Source organism: Alternaria atra (assembly GCF_907166805.1).
Source record: "Alternaria atra isolate CS162 genome assembly, contig: 28, whole genome shotgun sequence".
In the NCBI taxonomy this organism is placed as follows: domain Eukaryota; kingdom Fungi; phylum Ascomycota; class Dothideomycetes; order Pleosporales; family Pleosporaceae; genus Alternaria; species Alternaria atra.
This window is the reverse complement of record NW_025091326.1, coordinates 1,146,588-1,166,179: the sequence shown is the minus strand read 5'-3', so window position 1 is coordinate 1,166,179 and position 19,592 is coordinate 1,146,588. Positions and strand designations below refer to the sequence as shown.

General features: G+C 52.1%; 7 protein-coding genes across 7 annotated transcripts; 2 read left to right on the top strand and 5 right to left on the bottom strand.

The window, feature by feature from the left end:
* Positions 1-82: 82 nt before the first annotated feature.
* Positions 83-943, bottom strand: ALTATR162_LOCUS7436 (uncharacterized protein; the record flags this gene model as incomplete). The annotated part of the gene is made up of 4 exons (XM_043315064.1): positions 83-231; positions 285-446; positions 517-786; positions 841-943. The coding sequence occupies 4 exons, from the start codon at positions 941-943 to the stop codon at positions 83-85; spliced, it is 684 nt and encodes a 227-aa protein (XP_043170999.1).
* A 2,597-nt stretch (positions 944-3,540) lies between these two features.
* Positions 3,541-5,076, bottom strand: ALTATR162_LOCUS7435 (uncharacterized protein; the record flags this gene model as incomplete). Its single annotated transcript, XM_043315063.1, has 1 exon — positions 3,541-5,076. The coding sequence occupies one exon, from the start codon at positions 5,074-5,076 to the stop codon at positions 3,541-3,543; it is 1,536 nt and encodes a 511-aa protein (XP_043170998.1).
* A 1,772-nt stretch (positions 5,077-6,848) lies between these two features.
* ALTATR162_LOCUS7434 (uncharacterized protein) lies at positions 6,849-8,151 on the bottom strand (the record flags this gene model as incomplete). Its single annotated transcript, XM_043315062.1, has 5 exons — positions 6,849-7,027; positions 7,083-7,244; positions 7,605-7,965; positions 8,018-8,051; positions 8,105-8,151. The coding sequence occupies 5 exons, from the start codon at positions 8,149-8,151 to the stop codon at positions 6,849-6,851; spliced, it is 783 nt and encodes a 260-aa protein (XP_043170997.1).
* Positions 8,152-8,398: 247 nt separating this feature from the next.
* On the top strand, positions 8,399-9,227 carry ALTATR162_LOCUS7433 (uncharacterized protein; the record flags this gene model as incomplete). Its single annotated transcript, XM_043315061.1, has 3 exons — positions 8,399-8,438; positions 8,516-8,796; positions 8,871-9,227. 3 exons carry the CDS (start codon positions 8,399-8,401, stop codon positions 9,225-9,227), a joined length of 678 nt encoding a protein of 225 aa, XP_043170996.1.
* Positions 9,228-9,503: 276 nt separating this feature from the next.
* ALTATR162_LOCUS7432 (uncharacterized protein) lies at positions 9,504-10,730 on the bottom strand (the record flags this gene model as incomplete). Its single annotated transcript, XM_043315060.1, has 1 exon — positions 9,504-10,730. The coding sequence occupies one exon, from the start codon at positions 10,728-10,730 to the stop codon at positions 9,504-9,506; it is 1,227 nt and encodes a 408-aa protein (XP_043170995.1).
* Positions 10,731-10,848: 118 nt separating this feature from the next.
* Positions 10,849-11,189, bottom strand: ALTATR162_LOCUS7431 (uncharacterized protein; the record flags this gene model as incomplete). Its single annotated transcript, XM_043315059.1, has 2 exons — positions 10,849-10,880; positions 10,931-11,189. 2 exons carry the CDS (start codon positions 11,187-11,189, stop codon positions 10,849-10,851), a joined length of 291 nt encoding a protein of 96 aa, XP_043170994.1.
* A 2,250-nt stretch (positions 11,190-13,439) lies between these two features.
* On the top strand, positions 13,440-17,318 carry ALTATR162_LOCUS7430 (uncharacterized protein; the record flags this gene model as incomplete). Its single annotated transcript, XM_043315058.1, has 2 exons — positions 13,440-16,455; positions 16,504-17,318. The coding sequence occupies 2 exons, from the start codon at positions 13,440-13,442 to the stop codon at positions 17,316-17,318; spliced, it is 3,831 nt and encodes a 1,276-aa protein (XP_043170993.1).
* Between the last annotated feature and the right edge of the window lie 2,274 nt (positions 17,319-19,592).

Here is a 19,592-nt window from a genome sequence, read left to right as displayed (position 1 = left end):
CCGATGCCATCATGCTAGTGAAGCCAACAAGTGCTGCAATTCTCCGAACACCACTTTGGTGTCCAGTGTCCACAAGGCACGTTCAGAAGGGGATTGGAACCCACTCCTCGCGTTTCGGGCAACCCCTAGCCCGCTCATGTCCTTCTCCGGCACAAGCCCGGTTCATGTAGTTGGCCGTGATCATACCTTGTTCGAGACTTGCGCCCTCACGAATGGGAACGCTTCCGCATCCTAAGAATCGTCAGCTTCAAGTTATCAGCATCGAAAAGACAAGTCTGACTTACGTCCGCACGTATGGTCTCTGAGTCGCTGAACTATTTTTTTGACATCCTTTGCGTTGATCGACATATGAAGGTTTCGGGCGAAGATACACATGCCCTGGAAGTATAGATGATTGCACACTTGGCACGCAATCTTCTCGTCATTGTTGAATGTGACTTCATCGGCTAGGAATGGTAGTTTCAGTGAGAGCACTCATGATAAGGGGACGACGGAAAGAGTGTTACATGTACTTACGAACCTTGTGAAGAGTCTCAAGGATTTGGTCAAGACTCGCCCTGCAATATTTGCACTGCGAGCTACCTCTACAGTTGGCGCCATCTCCTCCGAGGGTATGGATGTCAGTGGAGTTTCCGGAAGCGGGGAAGGTCTCATATGGAATGTCCGCGTCGACAGTCTGGTCAGGTATAACTCGCGGAACGTCTTGGCTGCGGTTGATGTCTAGAAGCTCGTCGACATTGGCGGAGTCTTGGTCACGAGCAGTGATGCTGTGGGCTGAGTCGAGACCTAAAGATGGTTAGCTCAAGGTGTTTGCATGTGCTGTAGTTGAGAGCATACCACGAGCTACAAGTGGCTGCAGATCATTGCGGACCGTGGCTAGAGCGAAGACAGCCGTCGCCCAAACAAGGATGATAGCGAGAATGTTTGGAACGGTAGTCTTCATTTTCACCGTTGCTCAAGATTGATGCAGTTCGAGGGACAGTCGAGATCGAGTCGAATAGATTCAGTCAAGGTGTAGAGAAGTAGAGAATCGGAGAGGGAGAGAATTCTAGAAATAAATATTCCGATGATAGCACGGTCAAGGCACCCATATCTACGGTCCAGTAAACGCTCGTGGGAGAGCTCGGATAGTGGTAGCGGTAGGGAATCGGGCCACGATCTCTGCAGAAAATGGACATTCACCATATGGACTGTAGTATTAGGAATTGAGGTCAGTGCTCCCAACTCCCATGTAGCATACGTGAGTTTAACCATGCGCTTTAACAGCTGTTAAGAATGTCTTCCCAACGATTTCAATATAAAACGTCACATAGAAGAAAAGCCCACACGACTCGAGAATCTTGGCAACTACTCATCGAGTCACATATCTGTATAGGAGGAAACTATCGTTCTTCCTTCCTCGAGCAATCAATTTCTCTATTTTATACGCTAAGCCCAGGTTAAGCTCGCTCAACATTTGCATATCGCGCGATCGAGCCTGAAATACATGACTTTGGCAGGAAAGACCCTGAATGTGGGAGACAACTAGGAAGCGCGACGAAATACAACGAACCCCTCGAAAGTGAGCTTCTACTGGTTCGTGTAAGGCAAGAAGGATATATAAGCAGAGTGATGTATTCCTCCCAATGCATGGTTTCTGGACTTGCTTACTTCTGTCGGGAAGTGGACGTTACGGCCTTGATCCTTAGACTTTGATCAAGTTGGCTGCAAGAGAGATTGAGACCACAGATCGCACATCGTGAACTAGACATCTATCTCCAACGTAGAGACACAAAGAAGACGCCTCTATTCTCTAGCTAGCATGAATTAGAATCATTAGTAGAGAGACGCAAGAAGCGTGCGGTAGAGTGAAGCATATAGAAAGCAAGCTCGTCCGCCCCTTCTCTCCTCCCCTGTGACATCATTTCATTGAGACTAGCCCCAACACGCTCGACCCCACCTCTACAGAGCCTCAGTTCCCCTCTCTCTTCCCCAATCTAATCTTATCTCCCCAACCTCCACAGAATCACTTTCGAAGGATCCACCATCGCGCACTCCGAGCCTAGGCTTTGGTTCTTGGGTTCGCACGCGTGGATCATCCCAACTAGTGTGCATGAAGGAATGACCCATGGGCGGTATTCCAGAGCATCCTTCCGGGACTTCATAGCGAACTAATCGAATGCACGTATCGTCAAGACAATGCGTTGGCGTCATAACGTACCAAGAGCTACGGACGACAGGAATCTCATTAGTGAGTAATGCGCGCGCAGAAAGCCGCATCGTGAGGCAGAAAGTTGCCCTCTCTACACCGGACACCCGTCCATCGCACAACCTAGCGCAACGTAAATCTTGGATTTACAACGCATACCTGCATTTGCAATCCTCCATCCTTGAGTGCATTCATCATGGAACGTCAGATGAGCCAGATAACCGATTCGCGGTAAGCGAGCATGGTGCTTCGAGACGAGAAGCGGGGGGCGCAGCATGAAGGACCTCAACAGACCTCGTATCTGCATGCATCTAGAAGGGAACGTACAAGTCTCAGCCTCACTTTTTGCTGCCCCAGGCAGAAGACAAGAAAAAGGCGGAAATTTAGGTTTGACACGTCAATGTCTTTTGCCTACTTTTTGCCTTGTTTCTTCTTCGACTCTCGTGATGGAGTTGGAATGTCCTCTTTCCCAATAGATGCAAGGACGTAACAAGGACGTAACACTTACAGTTGCAAAGTGCAGCCAGCAGCCAAAACACCCTCTCATCAGCCTGTGCAATCAGCGCCCGTTCCAAACAAAAATCGAAACCGATGTCGAGACCGATGGCCTCCGCCATCGCCTGTGATGTAGAATTTCCATTATGCTGTACAACCTCGACGGCCTCCTTCACAGCCCCGACTTACCGATCACCCCCCCTGTCCACTCTCCCGTTCTTCCTACCAACCCACCAGTCACCCACCCCCACATGAGGAAACAAAGTGCTCGCTGCATGGCCATACACACGTCCGGTGAACAAGCGATGTTCACCATGAGGCCAGCAAATTACATTTTGCGCTTAATTTCCGATTAGGTAAACGTTGATAACACTGTTCCTGCCTATGGCTATGTTGTAGATTTTTTGTTTCGGAGTGCAGGGGGTGCAGAATTGGTGTTATGGGTGCGCGTTGCGGTCTAGATATGTTTATTAGGTGTGGGGGCTGTGGTTATGTGGAGAGGAGAGGAGAATGAGGTTGTGGCTGGGGGCTGTTTGGACGGTGTAGTGATTTTTGGGTGTAAGATGAGGATTGGATGGGATTGAGGCGGAGAGGTATTGTCTGGATATCGGGATAGCTAGATCCTGCAGTGATGAGGAGTGAACAGGTCAACATTTGAATAACGAGCGCGCTTTTGTTATTCTACTACGGAAATCGTGACCGGCCGTAAAGCATTGCTATGTGTATAACCTATCCCCAAACGCCCAAACGGGTATCAAAACTATAGTGACAGTCGTAAAGTGTCGTGATCTTAAAATCCAAAATCTAGTCCTCGTTATGCATATGTCCCAAACTCCCTTTAAACGGCTCGCAGCTGATCAGTCCTCTTCGGAGTCCGCATCACTGTCTGCTGCTGCACTTCTGCGCGGCTTGCCGTCACCAATCTTCCATACTGCACCATCTCTTACAACAAGGCCTTCTTCCATGAGGTAACGCTCAAGCCTGTCGTCAACATTCCATGTAGCTGGGTCGAGCATCTCCAAGCGGCCACCGTCCTTTTCAAGATGGCGTCCAACGTGCTCCATGCGTTCCTCCCAAGATGTAGCACCAGCAAATGTTCGCTCGCAGAACAGACAAGTCGAGTGCTGCGGTGGGTCTCGTAATCGTAGGTTGCAGCGAGCCTGATGTTTGGGAAGGCTCTCTTCGGAGACGGGGTAGTCTTTCTGAGTACGGCAAGACTTGTCCTTCGGAGCAGCGTGCATACGGCGAAGATGTTGTGTGAAAAGGTCTTTACGGTTGAATTCGTTGTAGTACAGGGTGCGTGCATCGTTGGAATCGGCTGATGGCGGACATAAATCACAGCGCCAGTAGCCGAGCTTGATATGTTGGGTGCTGACGTGCCTCTTCCACTCGTTCTTAGAAGAGAAGTTAGACGAGCAACCATACCCAGCGAGCGGACAGGGAAATGCGCGGCGATCCTCGGCCTGAAAGCTTGGTTCAGTGCTAGTCTTTGAAGTCTTAGAGGCCCGACGACAGCTCCTCTCCGACTTGATAGATTCTGTAGGACTTGGGACGAGAGAGTCTTTGCGGATGGGTTTACGTCGCTTCAGTGTTCGACCTGTGCTACTGTTGGATGTAGTAGACCGTCTGCGCTTACGGCTGGAAGACGGGCTGTAGTCGGAGTCGGACGCGGGCTCCTCAGGAAAGTCGACGGGCTCCACTGATTGTGCATCTCGTACAGAGTGTCCGATTCCGGAGTCTGCGTACGTCCTGTAATCCGGAGTAGCCTCTTCCTTGACGGCAGCATGCTGGTGGTCGCAGGTAGTCTCTTGTTTCATAGTACTGTCCTCAACATCTTCTACCACTGTCTCAGGGAGTGCAGGGTCATACTCAAGCTCACGAAGACTGATGTTGCTGCGCTCTACAACATGAGACTCGCATGGGTATGCACCTCCTTGAAGATATTCGACTGATGGGTATGACAGTGATAGTTGAGAGTATTCCATCGGGCTTCCGTATTGGTTGCTGTGACACATGTGTGGTGACCTGAGCTCGTCTTGGGTGTTTTGACTAGTGTTTCCAGAGGAAGTACGATCCGGTGACGCATTGCGAAAGAAATCTGCCGGAGGCCACTGTTGCTTATAGGGCTTCTCGTATCGGCCGTCCAGGAAAGGTATCTTTGCGTAAAGCATGCCTGGCGTGAGCGGATTTTGATCGACCATGAACCGCTGCATGGGTTGCATGCTGATAACACCGTTTTCATAGTCATCCAAATAGGTGTTGTCTTCCGTATGGAAATGGACTATACGCTCCTTGCAGGGTATATAGTTCATGTGCTCTGTTGCCCAGATGGGATAGCGGGAGTCGTCCATAGCCTCTATCTGCGGCAAGTCTCTGAATTGGTGACCGTCCATGGCTGATGTTGGATCGTTAAACAGAGTGGCAGAGGTAACGATAGGAACTATGCGTCGTGTGGCGCCTGAAAGACGGGGAAGGCGGGAGATGCGAGTTAAAATGTGATCAAGATATCTCCTGGTAGTAGTGCCGGACAGGAGCAGTCCTAATACTCGGACTAGACGTGAAAAACGAGGCAAAAGAGGCGGAGTGCCAATTGATAAATGTGTTAGGTGAAGGCAACAAACTAGGAGACCTAGTGTCAGGTTGTACTGCCGTGACCTTTAGTGCAGTCTATCCGTCCCCCCGACGGTCATACTCTCCTCTGTTTTATGCTGAGTAGGCCGCGCAGAGCCTCATCCTCAGCCACCAATGAGGGGCCTTGTCCCTTGGCATGTACTCCCCTGTTCACCGGTGGGCCAGCTGTCGCATCTGTCCAGCCACCACTGAACTGTACGTGGACATTTAGCACCTACCACCAAAATGGATGGGGTCAGCCCCAGGACAAAGCCTCTAATCAAAAGCAATTACGCTAGTGATGAACGGATCGCTACCGTATCGCGATACAGCCAAGTCTACATTTGTGCCTGAGCTGCTTCCGCGGAATGCACGTTCGTTAAATCGTCAGGAGGACGATGGGGGGGCCATGTGAAAGTTACGAATGCTAATCGCCGGCCCACCAGTTTGGCCGTTGGGGGCCGAAACAAGCAAGGAGATTGAACGACGGACGTAGGACCCTAAGAAACGAATCACTTACCGTCAAATACCGTCGTCTCTGCTCGGAAGCCGCACGTACAGATCAGTCGTTAGTCGCTGCCGCGTTACCGCACCTGCATTAGGGACATGATTGTCCCGACAGCTGCCGCGCAGAACGAACGCTGATGAGAAGCCCAGGTCCCGATCAAGAGAAGCCGTCGTCGGTCAGAGGGTGGACGAGTAAAGACTTTCATTGGGAGTCGGTGCATAGTGGCTCGCCGACTGGGGCGCATTTGGCCCAGCGAGACTCGATTTAGGCATCAAGATAGGGCGAAGCATGGCTTTCCTTGTCAATGCAACCGTCGTACATTACTGGGAGGCAGTGGCAGAGCACTAATGACGATGCTATCAGTTCATGAATGGTAGAGAAGATAGCGAAGATACGCCTGGGCTGTTTCGACAGCTGTATGCACCCTTCACTCCATCGTCGCCTCGCGGCTAAGGCAACAGACTAACTTCGCAACGGACGCTGGTTGGTAAGAGCTTCGAATGTCTTGGGCTCCCGGGGCGCATTTGGGGGCGGTGCGTCCCGTGTCTTTGGAGACTGACGAGTGGCGGGCGGGGAACTGTGGATTTGGAGGACTCGGAGCTTGTGCGCCGTCTCAAGTCGAGAACAACCCACTCGGATGGCATTGCGCTGCCCCCTGCGTCGGCGCGTCGGCGCGTGGGTGAAATGGACGCGATTATCTTCACAGAATACATTCGCTGTCATCTGTCAAAACATTATCCGGCGGCTCTGCCCAGAGGTGAGAAGATGATTGAGGGCATGGAAATAGCGACACACAGGAAATGCGCTACCTTTGAATGCTTGGCATTAAGTCCCCGCAGATGGCGTCAAGCCACAGCTACCACTGCCACGAAAACCGTACGACTGGAACATGATGACAGTCATAGAAATTAGCTATCTCGCGCCGGTTGTCTGAATCTGGGGTCTTTGCGCAATGGGAGCGCGGGATGATAGCTTTCTGGGCCCCTTCTAGGTATGTATAAACGCCATGGCGGTGCCATGGCCAGCAACTGATGCCCTGTGCCGACATCACGCTCCAAGTTTGGCAACAAGGCGGTCTTCAATGCCCTCCAGTATCCATCGATGCTCTAGTACCTCCAGATTCTCGGCTTCACTAAGAAACAGCTTATCCGGATCCTGCTCAGGACCCATCACGCCACCCGCGCCTGGGTTGGCCATAGCCATTTGTTGAGTGACTTGGTTTGCAGCTTAAAATAACATGGTTAGCTTGACCCAAGTAGGCAAATGACAACAAAAACGTACCATTGTTGCTGCCAAGGATGAAGTTGTAGACGGGCTGGAGACCGAACAATGTCAGGAAATACCAGGACAAACTGGACACCCATCTAACGTCCAAGTCACGCGTCCCTACCCCAGATTGCAGCATTGACTTGAACTGTGGCGTCAATGGGAACGGTAGTTTCACTGCGTTTGTCGGTTAGCCACATCTAATATTTGCTTTTACAGCTCGGGAGCAGCCGAATCTCAAAGTATGCCGACGAAGCGTGCCGCCGGGTCGCAAGAATGATGCCGGCGCAGACGACAATAATCGAGCCGCTCGCTTCGCCCTAGCAAGTAGCGCATACATGAAGGAGCTGCTCCAGTAGAGCCAGGCAAAGCGAGAGGCCACGCAACATCCAGATATCTGATCAACAAACGCCGGGATATCCGCAGAAGCTGAGCGCTAAACGAAGGCTGTTCCTGCCCTCTTGATCTCTTCGGGAAACGACTGCGAGCCGCTTTCCTTTGAACCGCCATGGATACTCATAAAGAAGATAGACTTACTAATAACGAACCCCGAGAAGAAGGCGTTGATCCACCCCATGATCAACGTCTGTGGGATCATCATAGTCATCTGCCCCTTCATCATGCCCATCATACCCTCCATAGCCGCCGGATCACTCATAGGATTCGGTCTCGGTTTCCCCCTCAGCTCGGGCTCGGCTAGAAACTTTCCCTCCTGGTACGCCTGCACCATGTAGGCTTTGCGGGTAGCAAAGGATGTGGGAGAGAGAACCTGGGCATTGGTACGTAGGTTGACACCACGTACAAGGGAGCGCTGTTGTCGGATCTTGGCCAGGTCGTGTTTCTTCGGGGTCGACTGAAGGAGCGTCATAGCGTAGTGGCGGAGGATGCCTGTCAAGACCTAGACTTTTTCTTAGCTTGCTGTAGACATGGAGGCGTTGAATGATGCGTACCATGACCACTGTAATGGGGAGTAGAATCCACCAACTGTAGAATTATCAGCCTTCTTCTTCTCGCCTGCCAACAAACACCAGACGTACAATAAGGCGGGATCCCGATGGATCGTCTGAACTACGGGCTGTCCCATTGTGCCGGTAGTAGACATGGATGCGGAGAAGGAGTGAAAGGGTGAAGGTCGGTGGTTGTTGGTTGCTTGACGATGATAGCTCGCCGCTGAGGCTCCGGCGGGATGTTGCGACCAGGGTCCGCGCTTTGCGCTTATGGAAAGGTGTCCATCCACGCAACTACATCACCAACTGCGCGACGAGCTTCTGGCTTCACTACTAACTCTGGTTTCTGTGCAGCTCTAGCCAAGGCATACCCACGAATTCAACATGTCTGCAACACAGAAAATCGCAGTCCACTCCCTCTCCGGTATGCATTCAATTCCCCGTCATTCCGCCCATTCAAGCAGCGCGTCTGTCGAACATGCGACTAACATGCATGCTCAGACCTCAAGAACACGACGGATGACGCTCTCCCCAACTACCTCAACAGCCTCAAGTTCAAGCAACTCCACACTCAAACCGATGTACGGTTAGTCCTCGGCTATACAGCCGTCACCATCGCCGGCGCACTCTTCTACTACGACTGGAAATTCGGCTGGGAAGCCAGCAAGCCATACACTCTACCCGCTGTCGTCGCATATTTCCTGTTAAACGGAGCGTTCAGTTATTGGCTATGGTTCGTAGAGAGAGGTGTTGTGTATGAGGGGGAGGGCAAGACGGGAAAGGTATGTTATATGCTCCATTCACCTAGGACTACCCTACATGACATTGCGTAGAGTATACTGACAACAACATCAAGGTGAAGATATCTTCCTCCACAAAGAAGCACATCCCAATTTACGAATGCGACGTCGTCTTCACACCCGCACCCTACGCTTCGAATCCCAAACAAACGATCCACATCCGCGCGGCCATGACCCGGTGGTTCACCTCGGATGGGTACTTTGTCGCGAAACCCTTCCAGCAATGGCTCGCTTCTGAGGTCCCTGTTATTGGCGCTGCGGACCCTAGCAATGTGGTTGAGGAGATTGGCCGGGGAAGTGCGGGCATGGACCAGACAATGAACCTGAACAGCTCGAATGCGGTGGATATCTTGCAACAGCTCAAGGCGAGTGGTGCCAAGTTTGCGAGCGGGGATGCGCAGAGGAGGAGATAGATCATAACGGGGGTGGGCAAGGGGCTTAGGATGGAATGAGACTGGGGCGTTCAGGTGTCTACGGTTTGACGCTGACCATTTTGCACTCGTGGAACAGCAAAAGCATCACAATGGCTCAGTGGGTATTCAAAAGGCTTTCACTTGATATGAAAGCTATTTCCGCCAAGTAGGAATACTATGCAATGGCTAAGCTATACTAAACGCCAACAAATGCCGATAAAACGACGTCTTCATCATCTCCCCTATACCCAATGTGGTTTTACTACAAACCCCCGTTTATGCCATCTCTTGCTCGAGCATAGGCAATACCTCCAGCTCCCTGTGGATGATCCGCTCAAACTCCTCCCTGTCTATGCCCGACGCTCTCGCCAAGCGGAACAGACTCTTGATATCCGTGCTGATGTGTTGTTTGATTGCGAGCTCTGCTTGACTGTAGTTCTCGGCCTTTCGCTCCAGTCTCTCGACCGAGTTGGTCGATGCGGAGGAAGCAGGCCGCGGATGGTTGAGCGCTTCCGCAGTGGCACTCCGGTCTTGCTCGATTGACTCAAGGTGCACCGCGCTATCATTGCCATGAACACCGCCACCGTTCATCAGACCATTTGTGTATGCTGGTGGCATGGACGAGTCGTAGCCATTTGGCCCCAGATTCGAGGCTTCGAGAGGTTCGGTCTGTGGTTCGCGGGTATAGCTGAGAGCGTTGCCATTGAGTGTCGACTTGCCAGCTGCGGGGTTCTCTTCGTCTGGATCATGTGCGTCGAGAGCTGGCTGCACCTCGGAGGCATAGCGCTCAAAGTACTCGAGTTCCGACTGTGTTGGTCCGATTTGTGTTCGGCTACTGGTTCTTGGGGCAGGGGATCGCCTAGGCTGTGGTGTTCGGCCAGGTGTCTGATCATACGCAGCCCAATATGAACCGTCGTCCTCTTCTTCTACTGCTTCCTCTGTAGCAGGTTCATGTTGAACTACCGCTGGCTGGGCTGTGACGCCGTTGCTCTTGACTGAGATAGACTTTCGCCTGAAGCCAGCCTCGTCTGCAGCGGGAACGTTTTCGAACCACTCGGTACCATCTTCAGCGTCTTCCGTTCCTCTCAGCTCAGCCAACAGCCAGCGGTTTCCTCCTTCGCCGCCAGTGCACCAGAGGTATGTTGGTATAATTCCATACTCGCCCAGCACCAACTTCGTGTGTAGCGTCTCGGGGTCTGATCGTCGGTACAGTATCTGGTCTGGTTCCTCCACTTCAATCTCCCCAGAAGCTGGGTGGGGTTCAACGTTGATCTTTTCGACGATTTGTGGTAGTCGTGAGGCGACCTCTCGGTCCCAGCACAACAGCGACAACCACTCGTTGGAGGACAGAAGTTGTACACGTTGACGGAGGATAGGCGATAGGAGGGGGAGAAGACCCGGAGGGACCTCTTTGGAGGCGTTCGCTGTCGACAGACAGGCGAGCAGTGGTGGGAGGAGCTCCCTAGAGTCAGGCCGTGGAATGACTTGGTTGAGCCCAGGCATGGCTGCAGTGTGGGGAAGGTTGGTTTGCAGTATAGTGTGGAAGGCTGAGCGCAGTGTTGGTTTTCAGTTAAGAATACAATGAGTGTTCAGGGCCTTTTGGACAGAATCGCAGAGTCGGCTAGTCTCGAGAAGACGGTGTAATAGATAGGCCTAGGACGTTTCGTCGGCTTTGTGCTTTTCTCGTGCTTTTCTCGTCTTACAAGAGCCTGTGCTTTGTAGGCGTATGTAGCGGAGCACGTAGTGTTGGGTATTGTGCAACTCCCAATGCTCCGTAGTGTTGTTTGTGCTGCTTGTGTGGTGCTGGATCAGTCTGGTGATGCTGTCACATGCGAATGCGACCAGTGGCGCGCACAAATTCGCAGACGCTGAAGCGGGGAAGGTAGGAAGCGATAACTGGTAGGTAGATTGAAATGGAAAAGGAAGAGGAGGAGAAGCACTCTGAAGCACTTCTTGTTCCATTTTCGCGAACAGCGGTACTGCAGAAACAGTGGATGCTTAGCTGTTGTTAGTCTCCGCTCCACCGAAGGGTGACTGCCGTTCCAAGACGCGCACCGGTTACGATTGCCCGCACGGCTAGATCGTGACATGGAAATGGTTAGCCTCATCTAGAGCCTCATCAATCAGACACGCTCTATAGCTAACTCAACGACGCGCCCAAAGCTGGGGGACTTGGGTCGGAAAAATATCCAAGCCTCGCGTGAGATTATCCCGCCGGTTGCAGAGCACTTTCATACCGTGCCGAAGTCATCACTTCTCACCAAGACATCTGGCAGGACATGCATGTATCCACCAGGCGTGGTACATGTATTCTGCCATAGTCCGTTCAACCTCACAATGGCATCCAACGGGTGTAGAAGACCTGCAGTGACGTCAACTTATGCGATCGCCAGCCCTGGATCGGCGCAACACCTGCACAAGACCCTTCATGACGGGTACCTTACATATTCTGGTAGCAGTAGTCGAGAGCTGAGATACCAACATCTTGGTTCGCATCTCCCACATGCGGCTTCATCGCATCGGACATTTGGTGCTCAATTCCATCGCATTGTGAACAGTCCCACTGACGGTGAGTACTCAAGGCTCGCCTGGCATATCCAACACCAGCGGCACGTTTCATGCCCACTGGAATCAGACCATCACTGTCGCTTGTGGCTCCAGCGTTCATCACAGAATGCGGCACTCGCAGCTATATATCACAACCTATGGGCGCAGCGCATCATACCTTACCTCTCATTGAAACGAAGCGATCCTGCTATTTCCGTCATACTACTCGCCCGCAGCGATGTGACCGCATACCTTTTCAAATTTAGCCTAGATCAAGATAGTATGCGCTGAAGAAAGCAGGTCGTTGTGCTCCTTCGCCATATTTCCGCGAGCCCCACAACCGTCCGGGAGACTATCCGGCTTCGCTCTATGAAACTGGGGCCAGCCACTATCTTATCCGCTTGCGACGTGGCTAGAAAAGCTTCATCCCTAGACGTGGCTGATCATGCAAGGCAGTCCATGTTATGTCGTCACATCGCGACGTTCGCAGAGGGGCAAAAAAAAACAGCTGCATAAGGTGACCTGTGATTTCCATGACGAGAGCTTGATCACTAGCATGCTGCCATCTAACTGGCATGCACGGCAGATGAAGAGCAATTGCAGGCTTGGCTTACCTTTATATAGCATCAGCATTCGGCTGCTAAACTGCTAAGCGCCAGCCTACGCAGGCGCACAACAAAGGCTGGGAACATGTTTCGAACATTGAGCGCGTTTTGATCTAACAGGCCCGATCGGACTAGATGACAGGAGTTACTACATGCATCGTAAACAGCAGATCGAGTTCACCATGAGGATATGACCTCGAAGCATAGCCACCCGCTCGCCCCATGTTCAGCCCCCTGCTCCCGCTTCTGTATAGTAACTGAGGCTGTGCCGTTTGTATCAAGCCTGCCAAGAGCGTGTCACACATCTGCAAATCTGCCTCGAGACGCCAGTCAAGCTCACAGCTGCCGTCGCGCCGTCGCGCTTGTTTTCAGTCGATCTGCTCTTTCTTACAACCTCTCGGACATCCGAGCAGCCTGCGCCCACATTGTTTCGAGAACGCGAACAGCATCCGCTTGGCGTGCATCCATCTACCCCGGCCTTACCATTCTGGAGATCTTGGAGGTAATCAGCCTTGACCGGTGCCTCGACTTTCGCTCGTTGCTGCGGCTGGCTCCACCGTCGACACGGAATTCCACGCTGTTTCTACCAACCAACAGAGAACCTCACGCTGTTTTTCTGTTGCTCGCGCGCCGTCTCCCGATTTCGCTCGCGACCCACCCTGAAGCTGTCAACATTGTAGAGTGCCGGCACTGCCTCTAGCCTCAACGGCTCCAAACTTCCGTCCTGTGCGAGGCAGATCGCCATCCAACTTCAAGCTACAGCGGCCTGTCCTCTTTCGCTTTCAGCCGCACTGCGATATTTCTCTCTTTCGTTTCGCCTCTCCACCAGTCTTTCTGCCTGTCTCGACGCGCTGCGGCACTTTCCCCCCGCTTCTGGCTTTCTGACTTTCGCATAATCAACCTCAGTAACCTTCGGGCAGCACTATGCCGCCCTAAGCAGTGTGGGCCACAGTCACGTTACCAATCCACACCAGCTGCTCGTCGCAACCATCTATCAATCGTTGCGATCTGATCTGCCGTCGACTCAGCCACCAGGCCGTTCGGTATAATCAAAATAACCATGCAAGCAGTTGACACGCATACACAGCCTTACCAGGACCCTCGGCGTCAGCCACGCCACCATCACGATGTGCAGGCTAGCGGCTATCAACTTGCGCCTACTACCGGCAACTTCCTAATGCCAGATGCGCAAGGCACATTTACGTACTCTGCAGAACCGGCATCCATGGTCTACGATGGGTCCATGGTATCGCATCCCTCGTCCAGCACCCCTGGGCAAGAATCCATCTTCACTCCAAACGTCGGATCCTCTCTTGACTCTTCATTGAATCCGGATATGTCATATCCCCCACCGAATGCCTACAACCAATCTCAAAACTACGGTTTTTCCCCAGGATCCTACTACGGAAACGGCCAGAATATCTCACCCTCACATTCGATCGATCACATCAGTCCGGAAGCTGGCTACATGAGCGATCCCAATTATCAAGACCCTAGCACTTACGCCACTCCAAACTTCAACGGACACGTTCTCGACGAATTCTCCGGCCTAACCTTTGCCGACAACAGTTCAACCAACAATTTCCCGGCGTTCCAGGAGCATGTGGATATGTCAGCCCTGACCTCGGGGTCGCTTAACACATACAACGCCCAGCCGAGCGTTGCCCTCAGTAATACTTCACTAAACCCACACCATCAACTGCTATCGCCTAGTGCAACGAACAATTCTAGTCCTGCGCTTGGCGATGAGAGCTCAGCGTTCCCCTCCATGCAGTACAATGGAAACATGTCGACGCCGCCAAACAACGGCACTCATCTACCTCAAGCAACACCCATCACGCAAACGCATAGCCCAGCCTTGACGAACAGCTCCGGAGACGTCTCGATGGTAAACCCTCGGCCGCTTACGCGACATCTGACGAGCCCCATTGTGCGTGTGGAGCATTACAGTAGAGAAGATTCACCTTCGCGTTCCGACAATAGCATGCCTGCCAGTAGACACAGCTTTAGCAGTCGTCGATCTGCCAACCACTTATCACCCTATGCCCACAATGATACATCCGACGAAGAAGGAGATTCGCAGGAACACGTTCATGTGCGATCAGCAGTTCGTGGACCCGAACGCAACGATGATGGTTCTTGGTTGACGACAGGAGAGTCCGGGCAGAACGGTCTCAATCCTGATGATCGACGTCGCATGGGCGACGCGTGGGTTCCCAGCATAGAGGAGATTGCTGAACAACGGTCGAAAAACGAGAAGAAGCTTGAGGTACAAGAGTGGCTCACCAAGAGTGAAGTTGGAAGCGAAGCAGGTGACGTGGGGCCTTCGAATAATCTGCTTAAACCCATCACGGGTAGACGCCGAGCAAAGAGTCACAACGATGTTCAGCGCCGGGCTCTCCCAAACAGCTTTGGTCTGGGTGTGCGTACCGATTTCGATCGTATAGACGATTCGAGTATACCTGGGCCTGGCGTGTACATCGACGAGCGAAGCGATTACGGCGACTACGACTACGAAGACGATGAATCGGCAGAACCCGAATCCCCACCCGCTGCGATCGACATCAATGCAAGTCACGTCGAAAACTCGTATTTCCCTCTCACGCAAGAATCTATGTCAAAGGATGGTGCTGTTGTCAAGCCGTGGGTAGATGGACCGTCGCAGCCACATCCATCAAACACTTCGGCTCGATACCAGCCACCTACGTCAAATGCCGCAATGATGCGCTTTTTGGTGCGATCGAAGGATGTCGAACAAGCTTCGCTTGCAGCCACCGTTGGTTCACGTCGTCTCAGCGAGTCTGACATTGGCAGCATCCGTGCTGCTCCAGGTGTCATCAAGGTTATTGAACCTGAACCGAGGAAGAGCAAAGACCGACAACGTCGTCCCAGCTTCCTAGAGAATATCCTGCCCAAGCGTACACCAAGTAATCTGCTCAAACGTAAGGGCAGTATACCCGTACAACAGTCGGATGCATCCTCGGACAAATCCAAAGAGCCTATCTTTGAAAAGCCAAAGCGCATAGGTAGTTGGGGTCGCCCAAAATCACCTCGAGTTGATACCAACCTGAGCAGTCATAGCAAAGAAGCAGAACCACGTAGTTCTATGGGCCTATCTGCGGCTGCGGGGCCATGGTATAAAGGCCCCAGAAATGTCATCAAACGTAGCCGGAGCAGGAGTGACATCGGCCGATCGCCAGGGCTGGCTGAGCTGATGACGCAGCATGGAGGTCCACCTATGCCTATGTTAGCCTCACCACTTGCAGACACAGAGGCGACGAAGCCATCCGCACAGCCAAGCCCCGCGGGAGATGACGACGATGAAGATCAGGATCCTGTGAGTATGGATCTTACAGTGCGCACGGATCCCATTATTCCAACGTATGACGGCTTCCGATCCCATGCCAGACAACTCAACCCACGTCTGGGTGACTTTATGGTTGAGCGCATCACCCAAGAGCAGATGCGCAGATACAAAAGACTATTGGAATTCAAAGTCAAGCATATCAACGCCGTGCAACACAAGAACTGTGCCTCCAAACATTTCTGCACCGACCTCGGTGGTGAAGCAAAGCAGCTTCCTCCAAAAGCAGGAGCTAAGGATGTCGATACTCCATTCATCGGTTTCCAGGTTACTCTACCCGGATCCGACGACGACGACGGCGAGCCTCCACTAGAGGGCAATGTTGCTCCTGCTGCATTTCCATCAGGTGTACCACTGCCTCCCGTCAAACGCCTACCAGCTGAGTTTGAATGTCCCCTGTGCTTCAAGGTCAAGAAATTTTACAAGCCGTCCGACTGGACCAAACATGTACATGAAGACGTACAACCTTTTACATGCACCTTTCCTAATTGCGGTGAGCCCAAATCATTCAAACGCAAGGCAGACTGGGTCCGACACGAGAACGAGCGACATCGTCAGCTAGAGAACTGGACGTGCCAGATCGCTGATTGCAACCACACATGCTATCGCAAAGACAATTTCGTGCAGCATCTTGTCCGCGAGCATAAGATTGCTGAGCCACGTCAACGTACCCGAGCTGTTAATAAAGATGCCCCAGCTACTGGCGACCAAGGTGAGATGCGCGATGTTTGTTGTTTTACAACCCGCTAACGAAAGACAGACGACATTTGGGCCATTGTTGAACGATGCCGTCGCGACACCACTAAACAACCAAAGGACGAGCCATGCCGGTTCTGTGGTAATATTTGCAACAGCTGGAAGAAACTGACAGTCCACTTGGCAAAACATATGGAGCAGATCAGCATGCCTATTCTCACACTGGTGGACCAGAAACAACTCAACGCAGACAGTATCATCAGCCCGGTAGTCGAGCTGCCCGAAAGCCGCAAGCTATCCATGACTCCAAGCCGCTCGCCAATCGATAACCCGTCACGATACAACCCCACTGCAACTTATGCACCTGGTATCGACCCTCACAGTCTCTACCCTCAGGAACCGAAGCCTCAGACAGAATCCGCAGGGATGCAAACCTACCCACCACCGCAAATGGCACCGCCACCGGCTCAGCCCAACGGTTATGCAGATTACGCGGCAAACAATGTCGCATACCATACGAACCAGACCTACCCCGGCCTCCAGGTCCCTCGGAAGCCACTCGGGGGTTACGCGAATGGGCTCCAGATCCCAAATCAGCCATACCGAAATGGAAACATGCAAAACGGGGTGCAGCAATATGGCATGAATCCCGTTGGCACCGTTCAGCAGCAGCAGTCAATGTATACAGACTCTCCGGTCGACACCACGATTACACCCTTTCCTTCCTACTACACCCAAGAGCCACAGGGCTTGACGACTGAGATGCCTAACATGGGATATGACACCAACAACACTATGCATTATCAGCAGGGAAGCACCTACCCTGCCATGTCATACTTGACGGCGCAACACAACTATCAATACCAACATCAGCAATAAGAGGGAATGAGCGAGGGATGAAGTTTCGATAACACGAGCACGACGCAGATGCACGTTGTAATGTTTGTTTTGGTTTCTTTTACTGTCGTACGATATCCACTCTTGCGCAATGGAAGATGATTTCATGGTTATGAGGCGCATTGGTTTAGACGTGTTAAGATACCTACTGTCGCTTACAGAATGGGTCGGCTACATTATCAGCATTTTATGGTGCAATAGGCATGCATGATATGATAGACATCGGCGCATCACTTGCACGATACCATGTCTCCTATACCTTTCGTTCTATACGATGTGATGTATTTTGTGGAGCACAGCTCTAAACGGAAGCTGTGATCCACTTTCCATATCTCAACCCTCCTCTCCGAAAGGACATCGTTGCGAAATGTTCATCATCAGCAACAGTAAAACCCCCTTCCTGAGGCATATTTGCACCTGTTTTCAAAACCCAGGCCTCCGCGCCCAGTCACACACATCAGCATGGCGTGCTAGATCGATCGCGCCGTCGGGGAGCAACCCGGTGTTGAGCGGTGATTGGCTGCCTACATCCCCGACGCATGGAGGACCTTCTCAACACAGCCACCCGCAACATGAGGTCCTTTACCTGCAATTCGATGAACGGCTCGCTAGGTGCATGCACAGCACGAGTGAGCTTCCAGAAACATAAAGAGGGCAAAAAGGGCAACGGTTGCCTTCTTAGTACCGCCCCGGTGAGAGGAGGCCTGGGAGGCCGCCCACATGCGCAGTAACCCTCACCATCGCGATCACACGCATAGAGCTGCGATAACCACAGCGTGTCGAAAGCAACCGTGACGACATACAACTGACCTCTATTCCGCTCATCTCGAATCGAAGTTCCCGGATGCATCCCGTTCAGTGCATGCGCAAGCGATGAAGTGACGACGTCTTGGTGGTGGAGCCATCCCTCATCCTCACACCGGCAGGCAACGAATGCCCGTGCGCAGGGACACGAAACGGAGGACCTCACACACATACCTGTTACACGCACCTATCTGGCCTGTCATTCTTAGCGGATTGGGGCGGTGTGCTGCAGCTGGCATCTACTAATGAATACCTGCGCGCCTTTTTTTCTGAGACGGTTTGCCAACTGCGACAGGCGTAAGGCTACCATACTGCACGAGGCTGAAAGTTGAATTCAGAGGTATGTATTGCTATTGCCTTTTAGATGGTTCCTTGCAGCTTTTTTTGTCGATGCTAATGGGGTTCTGTACTACAACGATGCCTTCTTTTCGAATTTGAAAGGCGGTCGATGAGAGTGTGGACGACATGTTGATGCCTTGGGCAGCCCCGAAAGATGCTGATCCGTGACAGCGAACATGTCACACCACAACCCAAACGGGGGCTATCGACGACCCTACATCAACCTTTCTGAGAGTAGATATCAGTGCAATAGTCAAATACCTTACTTGCATATCGAAACTGTGCCGGCGGAGCCATGGCAATCCTCTCGACGACCACGGAGTGCACAGGATGGACGCAGCCGGAGGCCCAGCTCACCAGCGTCCGTAAATACTGCAGGAAATATACCGCACCTAAGAGGTCTCAATCGCATGAACTATCCACAGAACCTCTCTCCTGTAGATAGTGGCATTGGATTCGATATGCCCAGGGACCCATCTTTGCTTGATCCACATTATGTTCCCCCTTACTACGACGCAAGTCCGAGCCGGGCGCCTGAACCAGCATGGAGTCCATTCAACCTGAGAAACCCTCAGGCTGGTGGTTCTCACGGTCCGTTACGTCAACCGAATATGGATTTTCGGTTTACAGGTGGTCCGAGATCAGATGTTGATAGCCAGGCTTTGCTGTCTGACGAGGGTTACTTCTCACGTAACACCCAATCTGTCATGAGCAATGAACCCGCCCATGTCAACCAAGAACTACCAGCAAACTTCATGTCTAATATCAACAACATGCGCGTCGAATCCGTCGCTAGCGAAGCTCCCACGATGTCCCGGATGCCTTCAGATCAACGGTCATTCGTCAGCAGTCGTAGTGGAAAGTCAAGAAAAGAACATACATGCCCACAGTGCCAAGAGGTACTCAAGTGTAACTCAGAGTTCAAGTTCGTATGCGGCATCATCACAAGATGACCAAGTGCTGATTCATGGTGGCAGGAAACATATGCGCAAACATGAAAAACCCTTCAAGTGCGAAGAACCAGGCTGCAAGCGAACAGAGGGATTTACAACAACAAACGATCTCGAAAGACATCAGAGGAGCCTTCATCGGAAGGGTATTGACAAGAAATCT